Source organism: Lagenorhynchus albirostris, chromosome 16 (assembly GCF_949774975.1).
Source record: "Lagenorhynchus albirostris chromosome 16, mLagAlb1.1, whole genome shotgun sequence".
Classification (NCBI taxonomy): domain Eukaryota; kingdom Metazoa; phylum Chordata; class Mammalia; order Artiodactyla; family Delphinidae; genus Lagenorhynchus; species Lagenorhynchus albirostris.
This window is the reverse complement of record NC_083110.1, coordinates 38,615,837-38,634,392: the sequence shown is the minus strand read 5'-3', so window position 1 is coordinate 38,634,392 and position 18,556 is coordinate 38,615,837. Positions and strand designations below refer to the sequence as shown.

At 43.6% G+C, this 18,556-nt stretch overlaps 1 protein-coding gene across 1 annotated transcript; it reads right to left on the bottom strand.

The window, feature by feature from the left end:
* Window positions 1-1,381: 1,381 nt before the first annotated feature.
* On the bottom strand, window positions 1,382-10,657 carry C16H10orf53 (chromosome 16 C10orf53 homolog). Its single transcript, XM_060125435.1, is given in 3 exon segments — window positions 1,382-1,446; window positions 2,101-2,220; window positions 10,561-10,657. Coding segments are annotated over 3 exon segments (282 nt in total).
* Window positions 10,658-18,556: the final 7,899 nt, after the last annotated feature.

Here is an 18,556-nt window from a genome sequence, read left to right as displayed (position 1 = left end):
ATCTTTGAGAAAAAGGGACTAAATCCAGGGTTACTAAAAACGTGTGAAAACCGGCACCAGACACCGGGAAGAAGATTTGTTTTTAGCCTCAGGTTCTCAGCAAAGATGATTAAATATTTCCAGCATCCTAAGTGATTCGTAATCTCTGAATGAAATCTGATAAAGTGGAACTTGGGCTGAAAATGAAAATTCTATCCCCTATTTCATCACGTGCGGGAAAGAACTTGGCTAAGTGGTTTCATGGAGCACCAGATGCCTTTGCAGTTCTGGGGCGCAGGGGGGTTTGAGGTTCCCTGGAGCAAAGGGAAGGATGGCTCCCCAGGTGCAGTGAGGCTGCAGGGAGCAGGGTGGCCCCGCATCCCTGCAGGCTGTGCACCCAGAGCCAGCCGCTGCCTGTCACAGGCCCTGCAAGCCGTTCTCTTTCAACACAGCGCCCGGAGTCTTCTGTGAAGGAATCCAGCTTTCTTCTGTGATGCCTTCTTACCATGACCTCACAGTTAACATCATTAGATCAATACCTGCATTTCTCCCCTCTCCTTTACTCTACAGCTAAGAATGCATGCTACAGTTCGGTGCAAAGATCCTGAAAAGAAAATGAACGTCATTTTGACATGGCTGAGGTTGACACTGACCACAGCTAAAACACTTTTTAAACACCGCTGGCTGTGTTTTCCTCCAAGTGAGACAGGGAGCCACTTTCCCCTTCTGTCCCGGCCTCTTTCGGGCCCTCGTCAGACCAGCCCGTTGGATTGGCTAATGCAAAAGAATGCAGATCATTTTCTTGTGATCTGGAAAATAAATAAAGATTTATTTGAAAGAAAATAAATGAAGATTTGTCGTTAGGTAATTATATATTACAATGTTAAATGTTATTCTGTTGGGAGCAAGAAGTAAACCTGTAAGAATAGGCAGGTTTCCAAATACTGACATTAACTCCTGGTTCAGATTTTCAAAGCCCACTATTCTCCCTCCCACCACCCCGCTCCTGCCTTATCCTTAATTCTACCTCTTCCTAGCTCTTCACTGCTACACAGTGGAATCTCTGATGCTTCTGGCAACTTTGCGTTATTAGCAAGGGATGGCGCTTTGTTATTAGATTGCATTTTATTTCCTTCAAGCTCAATGTGTACCTGATATTGGAGGGCTCTCCCTATGGGTTGAGATTGAGAGATGCTGCAGATGGTGTGGTTTTATTACTTTTGCGGGCCCCGTTTCCTTGCAGCCAGGTGAGAAACCTGGCTGTGCCGGCTGAAGGACAGGGTGTGTGGCCCTGCCTGAGCCCAGCATCCACGGCCCGGAATGGCCGCTTTTGCTTGTACTGCAGAATGGCGGGAGGCACCTGCTCTTCTGCTGACTTCAGATGCCTGTTCCAATGAAGAGATCAGTAGGCATTTAATACAGCTCTCCTGGCCTCTTTGCACCGTGGGTCTAGTTTACCATCGCCTCCTAGGGAAATAGGTATAATTTTCTTTTAGCCAGCTTTATATACCATGTCATGTCATATAAGACAAACATACGGCTTCCACTAGGAGAGCATTTCCAAAGGTCCCAGCCTTTGTAGAGCATTAGTGGATTGGGAAAGCTTTTACTTTGAGCATACAGTGAGGCATGCATGATGCCAGACTGCTGAGCCAGAAGCTCTCTGAGGCAAAGAAATCCATAGAACGTAGCTGATGATGCCATACACTGCCGGCATATCAACTCTGATTGTCTTAGCTAGCCTAGATAGAATAATCAAACAGAACAAAAACCATTTTCAAGGTAAATAATAATAAAACACACATTATTAAAATGAAAAACTACTAAACAACCTATTCTCCCTAAATTTGCACAGTCCCATTTGACGTCTAGAGCTAAAACTTCATTTTCTTTCCATCCCTCTTCTGTTTCCAGTGTTCTGGGAAGAAGCCCAGAGCATCAAGCACTTTACTGTGTATGGTGTAGGAGGCGCTCATTCATGTGCCACAGAGCATGGGGCTTTGAGTAAGAATTTAAAACTCAGAAAGAAACCCAATTTGAATATGGGCAGGACACATCGACCACTTCAACTAGAAATAGAAATGCCCCAGAGAAGGCAAAATGCTGGTGGGAAGGGCTTACCAAACTCCAAGTCTTTGATGTTGCAGTGGAAGACAACTTCTCCATTCACCACGAGTTCCACCACATTCCAGTCTTCTATCTTCTCTGGGATGGCCTGGTGTCCATCTTTAGCCAACACAGCTGGAAAAGATGGGGAAGGATGTGGGTGCCACGGGGACAGATGAACCTGATATGCAGGTGTCTTCATGGATGGCAGCGACTGGTCTGCTCTCCAGTTGTTCATGGCTGTAACTCAACATCCCTGGTGGGTGCCCACCTGGTACTGGCCCCGATGTGTCCTCTCCTTTGCTGGGAAGCACAGCCAGAGACCTGAAAAATTTTGGTTTTGGTTGTGATTTGCCCCAGAGCCATATGATCAGTGAAAATATGAGCTTTCTCTAGGAATAGTTTTGAGCCTTTCTTATAGAGGTGATGCTCAGTGTTGGAGGGGATATACAGAATTAGGTAAAGTCTTACCCTGATGATGGAAATATAAACTGGTCACCTGTCTGGAGGGCAGTTTGGAAGTACATACCAAAAGCCTCAAATGCCTCACAAAAATTAGAATTAAAAAATGATTCTAATCTCTGGCCCATGAAATTGCACTTATAAGAAAGCTCCCTAAGGAAAAAATCAGAAATACAGACTTTTGCAACAAGGCAGACTTTTGCAACAAGATATTCCTTTCTGTACTATTATAATAGCAAAATACTGTGAATAACTTACATGCCCAATAATAAGAAGATGGTCAAGTAAATGGTGGCAAATGCATATGATTTTATTTGGACATTTCAAAAATGTTTATAAATTTTTAATAGCAAGAAAAATATTTGTAATATAAGCAAAAAATCAGGGTACATGTATAATATATATTAAAATGTGTGTTCAGGGACTTCCCTGGTGGTCCAGTGGTTAAGAATCCACCTGCCAATGCAGGGGACACGGGTTTGATCCCTGGTCTGGGAAGATCCCATGTGCTGCGGAGCAACTAAGCTCGTGCGATACAGCTACCAAAGCCAGTGCGCTCTAGAGCCCACGCGCCACAACTACTGAGCTTGTACTCCTAGAGCCCGTGCTCTGCCACAAGAGAAGTCACTGTAATGAGAAGCATGTGCACCTCAATGAAGAGTAGCCCTTGCTCACTGCAGCTAGAGAAAGCCCGCGCACAGCAATGAAGAGCCAGCGCAGCCTAAATCAATCAATCAATCAATAAAAATATGTATTCAGTGCAATTAATGTGTATATATTAGGAAAAAAGAAAATATCCAGTGATTAGCTCTCTGTGGTGAGATTATGAGAAACTTAAAAAAAATTCTTTTAGCATATTCTAGATTTTCTATAAAAATCAGGGAAAAAATTTTTTTAAAACTAATGGACTAAATTTTTATTCTCCCCTTTGGAATCTGCATTTTGGTTATTACTTACATTCAACAGCTCCTTTCCTAGAGATCAGCTATGGGAAAATTGTTAGATTTATTCTCTATTGTGGAAATGCAAGGGCATATGGGTTTAGGAGAAATGATGTGCATGGGACAGCCTGGAGCTCTGTTTTCTCCAACACATTTCTCCCCACGTTTCCTGATATGTTCACCCTACAACCTCAGTGTTAGGGTTGGTTCACTAAATCACCACCTTTGGCAGTCTTCATTCGTTGGTGAGAATTGTGGTTAGAATGGAAAGAGAAATCAGATGGTGGGCATGTTTTTTAAAGTCTTAGCATTTCAATCAGTCCTATGTGGAGAAAAGCAGACAGCTATGTCAGTTAATTGCATTTAATTACAGAGACAATTGCTGTTTCAAAATGTTGCCATGTCCACTTCTTCTCTTTCAATCAGTTCAAGAACATCCAGCCCCAACTGTGAACATTTTAATTGCGTGATTTTAATTTCACTTCTGGAAAGGAACTTCAAAAAGCAACTCAGCGAGGATCTCCATTAACAAGATAGTGCTCCTTGGGTACCCAGTGGTGGCCCTAATTGTCCCTGTGACTGCTGCTAACACCTCTCTCTACAGAACACCGGCATCTTTTTCTTTGGCATATTTATGTTATTGTATCCTATTTAAGTGTCTTGTTCTTAAACATCTTTAGAGGAAGGCACTCAGTTTGGACCAGTGACTTGTTTAAATGAAGCAGTCCACCCAGTTTGGAATGGCCAGTGAATCGTCCAGGGAGGCATGAAGGCAGTTTGTGGGCAGAGATTTCTGGGGATCAGATACTCCCCCAGCAGCGCCCCCTCTGGAGAGGGGAGTTATAGCCAGAGAGGGAAAAGCTGCAAGCTGGTAGGTAGGAGGCCATTTGGCCTCCATGACCTTGGCTTTGCATTGTCCGAAGACGCTCCTGGGACATGTACTTCAATTTGATTGGGAGAAATCAGGAACAAAACAGCTTCTCCATGCCCACCTTACACCCCACCTCTGGGGGCAAGGTGCTACCTCTATTCTGATAACACATAATACCAGCTTCTCTAAATCCTGGGGGTTCTGAAGAGAAGGGGTACAGGTTCCACCTGGGGCCGGTCCCTGTGACAGGGAGTGTAAGGGAGGAGGGGCTCTGTAGAAGGAGTGTAAGGGAGGAGGGGCTCTGTAGAAGGAGACCCGGGAAGGTGTGTACCCCACAGCCTGCTATGGCCCTTTCCCTGCAGAGCACATCTCACCAAGCCTCATGTAACATCTGCGTTTGGGGTTTGTTTTATGAGAACAGCAGCACTATTTCGTGGCAAGGTTTACCTAAGAAACAGGGTTTAATCCACCGAATAACCCACCCTATGGAGGTGGCGGCAGTGCCAAAAATGGGAATATGCCTCAACATCTGAGCAAATGAAGTCCCACAGGAAGAAATCCTCCTCATCAGAGCATGTCAGTCCTCATTTTGCCTTACAAAACCCCGTGTCTCCTTCACTGACCACAGTCCATCCTCCCCCCCGCCCCACCCCGGGCCTGGTGTTAATACAGCTTGTTGAATAAACAAGCTCCTAATGGCGCTGGGCACCTCCAACGATTCTTTTGGACCCTGAGTGACGCAAATCTGAGTCTTATTAAAGCGATAAGCTGAGTCTACTTCATCTACACATCCTCAGGATGCCTGTCCCCTTCTCACCACTCCAGGATGTGTTGAGCCCAGCTGCAGGGCCGCCAGTGCCGGCTTAAGGGATCAAACTCGGAGAAGCACCAGAATTCCTGCAGCTCATCCAAATGCCACCTCTCTATATGGAGGACACATTTTTTTCCTATGAGCTGCTATGGGTTGTCTATTCAAAGAAAGGTCAGATAAATATACTCCATACAACAAAGTCTTTGCAAAGGCAGTAGCTAAACTCCAGCATAAATCAACCAGAAGCTGTAAGGCCACCCGCAGAAAACCTGACTCTTTGAAGTGGCATCTCATTCTTCAAGGGGGATCTGGGTGAACTGGAGGGTTATGGAAAAGCCTCCCTCTTCTCAGTACTGGTGGAATCGTGTGCCACCTGCAAATGATTTACATGTTCCTGGTTAGGAAGTCAAGGCAAACAGACAGGCATCTCCCCCTCCTCTGCTCGGCACAGATGCAAAGCCAATGACTATTAACGTGTGTAGCTAATGCATAGCTAGGGACAGGAGGATGGTACACAGAGCAACTTAGCTAAATAAGGATGGATTCTATTCTTATGAGTCTTTTCCTTTTTAGCAGGTCATTTGGCAGACTTAAGTACAGCAGGCAAGGCACAACCATGGCGAGGGAAATTAACACTTCTTGTTCAGCATTAGTTAGTTTAATTTCATCAGTATTGAGGCCATAGTCAGGACACTTTTGCTAAGCTATTATAATTCATGGGTAATAAAGAAAGAAATAAACTTTTCAGATTGCTTAAGGCATGGTAAATTCAGGAGAGATCAGGCATATTTCCAAAGCCAGCAGGGTTTCGGGAAATGATAAAAGGGCTATGATTTTTAAAGAAATGCACAGAACTCAGAGGCAGATTTTACAAATGAGAGCCTGCAAATGCACCACTCTGTGCTTGGTGTGATGTTAGTTGGGTCTAAAATGATGGGGGGAGTGTTGAACAGAGAAAGGGGAGCAGATGCTCCCTGCTTTGCTTCTGTTAACACCCCGGCATTTGTCACCAGCCCTCAGTAAATGTTGGCTGCCAGTATTATATGAACTACCATTCAGGGAGATACAAAGCTAACTTTAAAAATCAACCACCTGCTGATACCTTGCAATACTCAAGTATCCTTCAATCATAAAAATTCTCCCCTTGATCCTCTTAAAATACGCCTTCCCCTCCCTTACTGTGGGAAGAGCTGCCTGGGCTCTTTATTTCCTCATCTCTACCACTCCTCTACCTCCTGCAGTTGGAGCCTCTGCCCACCTTCTCCTGAACTTGCATCGTCAGAGGCGAAGACCCATTAGCACATTCAGTGGCTCACCCAGTTCTCCCCCACCCTTCCAGCAGATTCATGCTCTGATCTATCTCCTTTCTTGCTTCTTAAAACACTTGTGCTGGTAAAAACATATTTTAAACTCTAAAACTTTATCAGATTATAAATGTAATGCAGACTGATGAGTTCTTAAAAACCTTAAAAATTACAGAAAAGGACACATTTAAAAATCGCCTATAATTCTTCCCCTCCCCCTCCTTTTGTCTTTTTCAGTGGAAGTGAGATCATAGTGTGCATAAAATTCCGGAATATGCTTTATTCCTTTAACACAATGGCTGTGGCAATCCAGCCCCATCAGTACACACAGATCTGCCGTGTTGCGTTTCATGTGACAGATGTACTGCAATATATCCAGTCATTCCTTTTTCCGGTCGTTTCCAATTTTTCAAGATGACCAAGGAATGCAGAAAATCTTCATGGGCATGTTTCCATGTACATGTGCGAGTTTTTATATATTTATGAAACTGAGAAATGGAGTAGCTGGATTCTACAGTATACAGTTAAATTTTAAGACACTGCCAGGTTGCCCCCCAAAGTTACTGTGCCAACTTCCCCTCCCATCACAGGTCTTTGGGAACACTCTATGTCCTTCATCAACCATGGATTTATCTTTTTCTAGAGATAACTCCTGCTAACAGTTTGGTGCCTATTAGCTATTTTCTTCTTGAACTCCTCATCTCACTTGCCTTCTGTACCTCCAGATTCTCTGCTACCGTTGCAGCCCTCAGAGGGACCACTGCCCATGTCCTGTGGTCTGCCTGGTTCTGACTTTCCTTGCTTCTTCCAGTCTCACCTTCTGTGGTTCCAGCATTCGCTCCATGCAGGTTCATTTTAACTAGTATTTATCAGTCCTTCAGATATGCCAGGCACAGTTCCAGACTCTGGGACAGAGCAGAGAACAGAACAGACAAGAATCCCTGAGCCCCTGAAGCATTCATCCCGGTAGGAGAGAAGGATAACAAGAGAAATAGGTGAAATATATGTTATGTTGGATACCAATGAGCGCTAGGAAGAAATAAAAGAGGAGGGAAGGGAGATAAGGAAGAGGGAGACTGAGGGAAGTGTCGACATTGTCAATGGAGATGCTCAAGGAAGACCTGTCTGTGAAGGTGACTTTTGAGAAACACCTGAAGGCTGAGAGAGTAAAGAGAAAAGACCAGGGACTTCCCTGGTGGCGCAGTGGTTAAGAATCTGCCTGCCAATGCAGGGGACACGGGTTCGAGCCCTGGTCAGAGAGGGTAAGTAGCAACAGGGGGAGATGAGGTCAGGGAAGTCATCAGGAGCCTGGCAGCCCACTGTAGGAGCAACCAGAATGTTCTCGGAGACAAGGGCCATGCTCTGACTCAGGTTTAATGGCATCACCTGGCTTTGAGAACATACTGCAGGGGACAAGGTGGTCGCAGGGGGCTCAGTGAGAAAGCCAGGGCGGTGATCCAAACAAGAGATGACTGATGGTGGCTTGGACAAAGAGACCGAGGGTGATGGCAGGGAGGTTAAGGCATGGTTGAATTCTGTCGGGATACTTTGAAGATAGAGCCAACAGAATGTGCTGCTAGACTAGATGGGGTGTGTGAGGGAAAGAGAGTAGAGAAAGATGCCTGCAAGGTTTTTGGCTTGAGTAAGTGAAAGAATGGCACTGCTATGAACCGAGATGGAAAAAATGCAGGAGGGACTGATGAGTATTAGGAGTCTGGTTTAGATATTTTGGACATATTGGTCCGAGATGCCTATTAAGCATCCCAATGACAATGAGAGGTCCTGACTGCAGATATATGATTTGCAAATCTTTTCTCCCATTCTATAGATTGTCTTTTCACTTTTTTAGTAGTGTCCTTCGATGCACAAAAGTTTTTAACTGTAATGAATTTCAGTTGTTCTGATTTTCGTTTTGTTGCCTATGCTTTTGGTGTTCAAGACATACTTGCCAAATCTAAGGTCATTCAGAATTGCCCCTATGTTTCCTTCTAAGAGTTTTTTAGTTTCTAAATTTAGACCTCTGATCAATTTCGAGTTAATTTTTATATATGGTATAAGGGTCTAACTTCATTCAAAAGATATTCATGTAGATATCCAGTTTCCCCAGTACAAATTGTTAAAGAGAATGTTCTTTACGCATTGAGCAGTCCTGACTCTCACGACAAAAGTCAATTGACTATAATGGTGATGGTTTACTTCTAGACTCTCAATTCTATTCCATTGGTCTATATATTTATCCTTATGACAGTACCACACTATTTTGATTACTATAACTTTGAGTAAGTTATGAAATCAGCAAGTGTGATACCTCCAACTTTGTTCGTTCTTGAGATTGTTTGGGCTAGTCTCAGTCCCTTGAAATTACCTATGAATTTTAGGATGAGTTTTTCCATTTCTGCAAAAACACCACCATTGAGATTTTGATAGGAATTGCATTGAATCTGTATACTGCTTTGGGAAGTATTGTCATCTTAACAATATTAAATCTTTCAATCCATGCACATGGTATATTTTTCCATTTACTTAGGTTTTCTTTGATTTCTTTTAGCAATTTTTGTAGTTTTCAGTGTATAAGATTTGCACCTCCTTGGTTAGATCTGTTCATATGTGTTTTGTTCTTTTAGATGCTATTGTAAATGGAATTGTTAATTTCCTTTTGAGATGGTTCATTGTTAGTTACAGAATTACAATTGATTTTTGTGTGTTGATATTTTTAAATTAATTAATTACTTTTTGGCTGCATTGAGTCTTCGTTGCTGCGCGTGGGCTTTAGTTGTGGCGAGCGGGGGCTACTCTTTGTTGTGGAGCACGGGTTGTAGGCACGCAGGCTCAGTAGCTGTCGTGCACGGGCTTAGTTGCTCCGCAGCATGTGCGATCTTCCTGCACCAGGGCTTGAACCCGTGTCCCCTGCATTGGCAGATGGATTCTTAACCACTGCGCCACCAGGGAAGTCCTGTGTGTTGATTTTGTATAGTTAAACTGTGCTGATTTTTTTTATTAGTTCAAACAGTGGTTTTGTAAACTCTAGGGTTTTCTAGCCAGACACTGACTGGATCTGGAGCACAGCCCCCTGAACCTCGCCTCCCATCTCCATCCTCTTAGGGAGGACTGTTACTTTTACTTTAATCCACCACCCCTTTAAGGTTGTCCTGGTCCAAGCTACTATCATCTCTCCCCTGGACCACCACAACCATCCCTTGTCTCCCTGCTTCCATTCTTGGCCCCCTCTAATCTGTTCTACTCACAGCAGCCACAGTTTCTTTCCCCTGCCTAATACTACACAGCCCTGCAGGATCTGGCCCCTGTCCACCTCTCTAGCCTCATCTTCCCATCAGTTCAACAAATACATAGGTCATTTGTTCATGCTTCCAGCCTTTGCAGATATTAGTCCCCCTACCTGGAGTGCTCTTTCTTCCTTTACCTGGTTAGCTTCTCCTCATTCTTTAAAGCTCAACTCAGATGTAATTCAGGCAAGTAAACCTTTCCAGATCTCTGTCCTCTCCCCTCCAATTATGGCCAATGGGAGGTCCCACTATGATTACGCTCCTGTGTCAGAGCCTTGGCACAGCTGTCAGTTAGCAGTCAACAATGACACAGTCACTTCGAGGACACGTATCATGTTCACCAGTGTGTCCCCAGTACCTCGAAGAGTGTCCAACACATATTACTTGCTCAGTGAAGGTTTGTTGCATGAATGGATGATCAAGGGACAGACTCTCTGCCATTTTTCAGCCACGTACCTTGGAAAAGTCACTTAATATTCCTGCTTCTCAGTTTCCCAATGTGTAAAGCAGGGTATGTAATATTTTCTATCCAGGTAATTTGCATTTACTACCCAGCACCCAGTGGGCTCACAGTGTATGTTTCTTCCTGCTCTAATATGGAGGCAGCAGAAGCCAGAGGAAGATGCTAAAACATCCTGCAGCTGTGGGGCTTAGGGCCGACTTTCCAGAGGAAGTGGCACTCGGTCTAGGTCTGAGGAATGAAGGAAGTCTAGGCAGAGGGCACAGCCTGCACAGATGCTCAGAGGCTGCGGTGTACCTGGGCGCACTCAGCTGGGTGGCCCTTTGGCGCCCAGCTGCCTACCTAGCAGGCCCTCCAAGAGGTAGGTGCGGTGCTCCACTGACAGGCCGACTGAGCTGTACGACCCCTAGGGCATGATGACCAACGCGTTCCTGGGCATGGCCAGGCCTCCTGCCGGGGTTACGGGGCAGTACACGCTGCTAGGCAACTGCTTTTCAGGCCCTTGGGAATGGGCGTGGTCGTGCGTGGGTGGGCAGGGCCGCAAAGTGTGAGCGTGGAGCTCGAAGATTCCCTGCACCCCAAGTCCTCTGTCAAGTGCCTGGCGTAGGGACTGGGGGTGAGGAGTCTCCCTTCTTGAATGCCTGCACCAACTACTGTGTGCCCTCTGCTGGGGTGCAAAAAGGCCACTTGCTCTCGTCACTGGCGCAGCCCGGTAAACACGGAATTTCAACTTGGTACGGCAAGTGTTAATGATAAATAACAACAATAGCCAACGTTCACAGCTAGTTACAGAAAGTATGTGTCAGGCGACAAGCTAAGCACCTTCCGTGTTATCTCGTTTAATCATTTTACCATTTCTATGAAATAGGCTGTAATTTGTATTTACAAAACTGAGCGTCAGAGGTGCCAAGTAGCCTTCCCAGGCAAGTCAGGCGTGTAGCATGGATTGGAAACCTTTGTAAGGTTTGCATAGATGTCTTTTTATTGATCCTGCCTGGGGTTTGTTGGGACACTTAAAACTTTGAATTTAAATCCCTCACCTGTTTTCGGAAAATTTTGAGCCATTATCTCTTCACATATTGCTTCTGTCCCATTTTCTCACTTTTCAGGGACTCCAGTTAAATGTACGTAAGACTTTCTCAATGTATTCTCACTGTATTCCTGCTGTATTCTTTGCACAGTCTCTTCTCTCCTGTGTTTTTCTCTCTTTCTTTCTTCCGTGCTTCTTTTGGGATTGTATGTATGTGTGTATTCATGGATTGATTCATTCATTCATTCATTCATTTTTACCTGTAATCCATTTTACTAATTTTTCTGCAGTTGTGTCTTAAATACTATCAAAACCATTAATCTGGTTATTTCAGTTATTTATTTTTCAATTCAAGAATTTTAGTTTGGTCCCTTTTCAAATTTGCTGTGCCACTTTTTATAGAGTTCAGTTTCTTGCCAAGTTTTTCAGTTTGGTTTTATCTTCTTGATCATAGTAAAAATATTTGTTTTATAGTCTGTGTTTGGGAATTCCATTCTCTAGAGACCCCATGTGTCTGTTTCTGTTGTTATTTCTGCTAGTTTCTGTCATTTTGTCTTGTCTCCTAGAGTGCTTGGTTTCCTTTAATTGTGTACTGGACATTGTACTAGAAAAATTATTTGTGGAAATAAGTTGAGGCCAAGAAAGATGTTATTTTCCTCTATAGATGACTTTATTTTTCACTTCTTGCCAGGTCCTGGTGGCACCAGCGACCCAGGATCATCTTAATACAATTTCAGGACTTGAGATTTTCTGAGCCATCCAGATGGCCTGAAACTGGGCTGCAGTCCATGTGGAGGTTGGTTTATTTATATTTTTTCCTCATTTCTGTGGTGCAGTCTTTTTGGATCCTAGCCCAATGAGGATTGTAGATTACCAGGCTTCCCCACCTTGGTGGTGTTAGACTCCAATTTTTGTTAAGCCTAACTCTGCAAACTCCAAATTGCATCTCATCTTCTAGGTTGCCTATTCAATATCACTAGATAGTTCCAGAGAAAAAGTATCTCCAGTGCTATGCTTACTCTCATCCTCTTCCTGATCTTAATCCAGTTAGCTCTTTTCTTGATTTTCAAGAAGAGTTAAAAAAACATATGTGACAGATTTTTAAAGATGTCTTATGTAGGAAGCATAGTCTGAATTAAACTCCTCTACTGTTATCAGAAACAGAAGTTCACCCATTGAGAATGTCGCCGGAGTTGCATTGAATCTAGAAATCGATTTGGGGAAAACTGAATCTTTCTGACGCCTTCCTATTTGTTATATTGAAATACCTCTCCTTTATTTAGATCTTCTTCAATGTCTTTAAGTATAGTTTATTATTATCTGTGCATGGCTCTGCATGTCTTTTGTTAAACTTATTGCAAGTTTCTATTGTAAGTTGTGTATTTCACATTGCGATTTTATTGCTGTATAAAATGAAGATGACTTTTATATATTGATTTTATATAAGCTACCTTGACCGTTTCTTATGATTTCTATTAATTGTAGATTCTTTTGAGTTTTCTATGTAGACAATCATACTGTCTACAAACAATGATAATTTTATTTACTTGAGTAAGCCTTTCTTTTTTCCTTCTTATTGGACAGGCTAGAACCTCTAGTGGAATGAAGAATAGGAGTGATAATACTGCCTATCGTCTCCTTACCCTGATTTTATTTTAGTTTTATTTTTTAAATATTTATTTATTTATTTTTGGCTGCGTCGGGTCTTAGCTGCGGCACGCGGGCTTCTCTCTAGTTGTGGCGCGCGGGCTCTAGAGTGCATGGGCTTAGTTGCCCCGCACATGTGGGATCTCAGTTCCGCAACCAGGGATTGAACCCGGGTCCCCTGCATTGGAAGGCAGATTCTTAACCACTGGACTGCCAGGGAAGTCCCCTTACCCTGATTTTAAAGGATAGAAAACATTTCCAACATTTACCTATTTAGGATGATGTATATTGTATGTTTTTGTAGATTTTTGTCAAGCTAAGTTCTTTTCTAATTCCATTTTACTATGAGTTTTTTAAAATTATGAATGACTGTTGAATTTTTTGAATGTATTTTAGTGATTTTAATGATTAGAATGATCCTATTATTTTTATTCTTTAGGCTGTTGATGAGTAAATGACATTTAGATATCTTCTAATATTAAAATACTTTGCATTCTTAGATAAACCTGAATTGATCATGGGTGTATTATTTCTTTTATATTCTGTTAGAATTTGTTTGCTAGTATTTCATTTAGGAATTTTGGATATACATGCATGAGTTAAATGGGCCTGTAGGTTTTTTTTTTTTTTTCGGTACGTCGGCCTCTCACTGCTGTGGCCTCTTCCGTTGCGGAGCACAGGCTCCAGACGTGCAGCCTCAGCGGCCATGGCTCACGGGCCCAGCCGCTCCGCGGCATGTGGGATCTTCCCGGACCGGGGCCCGAACCCATGTCCCCTGCATCAGCAGGCGGACTCTCAACCACTGCGCCACCAGGGAAGCCCGGGCCTGTAGTTTTTCTTTGTATGTCCTAGTCTGGTTTGGATATTAAAGTTACACTGGCTTCAGAGAATAAATAAGGGAGTATAGAAGAAGAGGGAATATCCCTTTACTTATTTTGTATACAACTGAAATGAGTACTTCTTAGAATGTTTGGTAGAACATGTCTATAAAATTTAATGTTCTTGACACCCCCCTTTTTTCCCCTGAGTGGGAAGACTTTAAATTATCACTTTGGTTTAAGATTTATAAGACTATCCAGAAATTTTATTTCTTCTTACATCAGTTTTAGTCAATTATATTTTTCTAAGAATTTTTCTGTTTTTAATCTGTTTTTAAATTTATTGCCATAAAGTGGTTGATGTGTTTTTGTTATCCTTTTATCATCTACTTTATTGTAGTTATGTCAGCTTTTTATTCATATTATTATTTATTTCTGACCTTCTCTTTTTATTTTATTGGTTTTACCAGAGACTTGTCTATTTTGTTAGTCTTTTCAAAGAGTCAACTTTTCCTTTATTTAGCTTCTCTATTGTTTTTTGCTTTCTCTTTCACTGAGAGCTGTTTTTATCTTTATTACTTTCTTTGAGTTTACTGTTCCTTCTGCTTTCTTTGAGTCTATTGTTTGGTCCTTTTTTCTTACTTTTAAAGTTACACTTAGCTCATCAATCTTGAGTCTTTCCTCTTTTCTGATGTAAGTATAAATTTCCCTCAAAGCATCGCTTTTGCTGTATCCCAGAGGTTTTGATATGAAGTATCTTTATTATCATCCTGCTCTAAGTATTTTAAAATTTCCATTATTATCTCTTTTTTGACCATGAGTTTTAGAATGGTGTGTTTTCTGGATTTTGTAATATTCTTAGCCATTTTCTCTTTGAATAGTGCTTTCCCCCCACTGTATCTAATCTCTCCTTTGTGAACTTCTATATGTATCTCTCCTGTACTTTTATTTTTTATATAATGTTAAACACATCTATTTCATGGCTTCTCTTTGAGTCATCTCTTTTCTCCAGCCTTTGTGATATTATTCACCTGTTTCTTTTATCCGCTGCTTTCCCTCCTGTGAGCCATCTCTTGTGCTGTTTGTATTTTTTGACTGTGAGCTCATTTTTAATGGAGTGTTTTCCCCCTGGGGGTTTGGTGTGTCCAGGGTTGTGGAGAGTGGTTTTATACTTGATTCTGCTGAGGCCCTTCGGATCTTACTAACCCAGGCAATTTAAATAAACTATTGGCTTGGAATTCCTGCTTTACAGATAAGGTGTATACATTCAGATTCTACATCCACATGTGGCATAAGCTTATAATTAGATTTCTCATGGATGTCTTTTTTCCACCATCTGCAGCCCTGAGTGAATGGCCTGGTTCCTTAATGCTCCCCTGGGCTGATGGGAAGAGTGTTTCTAGTCCTTTTTAGAAAAGTGTTGGGACACCCCTCTGAGGTTCCTGTTTTGTGAGGGGTGTTTAGCTGTATCTCCCACCTTGGCTGGGCTGAGGTTACATCCTGTCAACTTGAAGGGGTGGAAAAGCCCACTGTCAACCGCTGGAGTCTGTGTCTGGTCCGACATACCTTTAGCTCCCACTCACTGCTCTGTTTTGAACAGCCTTTTTTTTCTGGAATGTGGGGATTTCTTTTCTTTCTTTTGAACTTGACTCTCTGTTTAAAATTTCCTTCCTCTTTGTGTGTATGTTTTTATAGGCAGAAGGGGCCCTTCTGTACCAGCTCAGCCTGCCATTTTGCAGGCTCCTTAAATATAAGAAATGGAGACCAAGGACAGAATCCTGGGGTCCAACGATATAAAAGGAACAGAAATAGAAAGTGAAATCCCACAAGGAGGTGGAAGAAGCAGAAAGAAAAGAACAAGGAGAGAGCTGGTCCTTAGGGAATGAGGGAGAACAGGGCTTTGAGAAAGATGAGGCCAGCTTTTCCCCCAGATGCCATACTATTCATCCTGCAGACTCAAGAGGCCTCTTTGGAAAGAAAACTCAGAGAAACATAAAAGCAGGGAGACTGCCTGAATTTATAAAGGGAAACCAAGGTACTGGTTTTCTCTCTACCCGCAAGAAGAACTGCTTAGGAGTAATTTGGAAACTCGTGGCCGCTCTTGTGAACCTAGGAAGGACTCCTCCTTACATTTTTACCTGAATGTACCAATGGCTACCTCTCAGGACCTTCAGAGACAACAAGGAGGGGGTGGCATTATTTTGCATGTTGGGGGTTGGCTTGCCTGTTGGTACTCTTCTCTGTCACCTATATCTTGTTATTTTGGGGCCACGTGTGATATATGTGATCAATAAGAGCAAACCCACATTACTTTCCTCCTGTTCCTTCCTATCCCCCCCATTGCTCCCGGAATATTCTTAGCCATTGTCTTTTTGGATAATGCTTTTCTGCATCCCAGTCACACAAATTCATACACTTTAAGTTCGATTCGGGCTTCTATTTGAAGGAAGCTCAGTTCTGGTTCTGTGGATCCTTGGGGCTGTGGAGGGGATGTTGCAACTGGGAATATACCTGTGCAGGGTGCAGGAACCTCTGTGCACATGTACCTGTGAGCCTGCAGGAAGGCTGTTAAGTTTTTACATCACTTCTAAGTTTTCGAACAGTGACCATCTTCTGTCATCTTGCTACAACCCTGGAAATGGGTAGCGCTGATATCAACATCCCCATTTTACAGGTGAGGGAACTGAGGGCTAGAGAGGTAAAAGTGACATCCCCAAAGTCACTCTGTCTCTAACAGCAAGCTAGAGCTAGACCTGGGGCTCCAGTTTAGGCATCCCACCTCTGAGCTTGATGCTTTTCCCTCCACTTCATTCTGCTTATGCGTGTTCGTGCAGGCTTGAGTGGAAACACCCATCTCTACACCCAGGTTTCTGCCAACCTGATCACAAACATCCCATGAAGCCTCTCTGACCCTCACCCCCACCCCATGGTGGCATGCCACACACTAGGAGAGACTAAGTTCCTTCCCCGCTTTTCTCTCCCAACCCCTGTCTTTTAGACATCTGCCACTGCTGCTGTCAGACCTCAGAGGCGAGTGAATTGTTGACCCAGCTCACAGAATTTACTACAGAATTTTTATAGCATTTCTGGGTAGAAACAATAGCCAACACCATCTTTCTTGGCATTACATTTTATTGAATACAGACTTACAGTCTTTAAATTATTTGAATATAGTGCTTTCAATATACAGTTCTTTAGTCATACATATATTTCTTTAGAGCACAAAACTGTAACCTAAAATTGAAAGGCTATAAATACACATGTACATATCGCCATAAATCTAGAACTATTTTATAAAAATAGAACTCAAATATCAACTTTATATATTTTGAAACTTAGCAATATTGTAAGGTGGCCACATACATTTTTATTATGCATCACTGTCCCCCAAATGTCTGTCTCCAAGTTTCATTTTCCATCCCTTTGGGGACACTTGGAACAGTCTCCTTTACCAGGGTCCCCACAGAGATGCCCATGGCCATGGCTCAGCATTGCCTTTACATAAGGCTCAGTGCACCCACCAGTTCTTGGAGGGGGAAGACCAGCTTCCAGCCCCTTCCTCAGAGGGAGGAGGTGTTCCCTCCAGCCAAATGTCTGCCATCCACACATGGTTGATATCCGAATACACAGAGACAGGTTCCTTTCCCTATGCTCAGAGAACGGCAGATATGAATTTGATTCTGTCAAATCAGTGCAGAAAGGTTGAAACAAACATCACTTGAACAATGCCTGCTGGGGTAACATCATCCTGACAGCAGGCACCAGTGCCCACCTGCTTGTGGAAAGCCCTTTACACACGTGATATACAATCCTGACAACCTCACAAGGCCGGGACACTCTTTTCCCCATTTGATGTTGGAGGCAATTGAGTCTCTGGGCTTTTAAGTTTCTTGGCCAAGGTCAGTGGGTCTGCCTGATCCCCCAAACCAGAGTTCTCTGCCTGCCCAGAAATCCATGGAGAGAAACCAGAAGAGAACTCGGATCTTCACCGTGGTCATTTGATGAGAACGGATAAGTGGCTTTGGGTCAACCTACAGCAGGTGGACAGCAGTTCCCCAAACATTCCCAGAACTCTTGGGCTGCACCTTTCCAGGGGGAGCAGGAAGGTGGACGTGTGAGGGAAGGAGCATGGACCTATAGACCAATAATTCTGAAGGGCAGTGCCAGAATCTCCCAGATCATCCAATAGAAATCTGCAATCCAAAACCAGGGGTTTAAGGAATTCACTACATTGGGCTGTTTGTGTTACAAAGAGCCCAGTAAAAGTTAAAATGCCCATCCCATCTCAGCCCTGCCGGCTTCCATACAGGTCAAAGTGCAGAGAGGTGGCGCAGTGGTCTGAAGAAGGGACACGTGCAGGGTCCCTGGGCCAGTGTGGAGGGCTCAGAGTGATACAGAGCAGGATGGGCAGGGGCAGGGAGGCTTTTCCAGAAAACCCCGCAGGGAGCATGGCAGAACTCAGTGTGATGGGAGCCCAGTTCTGCACCTCCTCTGGACAGAGGCAGGCTGCCTCAGCTTTTTGCAGTTTTGATTTTTCTGGTTGCTTTCCCATAAAAGTATGCCCCAGCAGAAAGTGCCTCTCACATCTCCTCCACGATCACAGCCTCCCCAGACAATCTCACCTCGGCTCTGTGGACTGTCTGCCCCTCTGTCAGGGCTGGCTCTTCATGTGGCCATTCCCTTCTCCCAACCCCTCTCTCTGCCAGCTGTGCCCTCAGCCCCCAGGCCAGTGGAGAGCCCTGCTCTGGGCTCCTCCACACGAGTTTTTAGGCAGAATCCCTAGATAACATCCTCCACATAAAGGAGCCCAGCTGTCCAAGGGTGCCCTGCTTAGGCCGCTGAG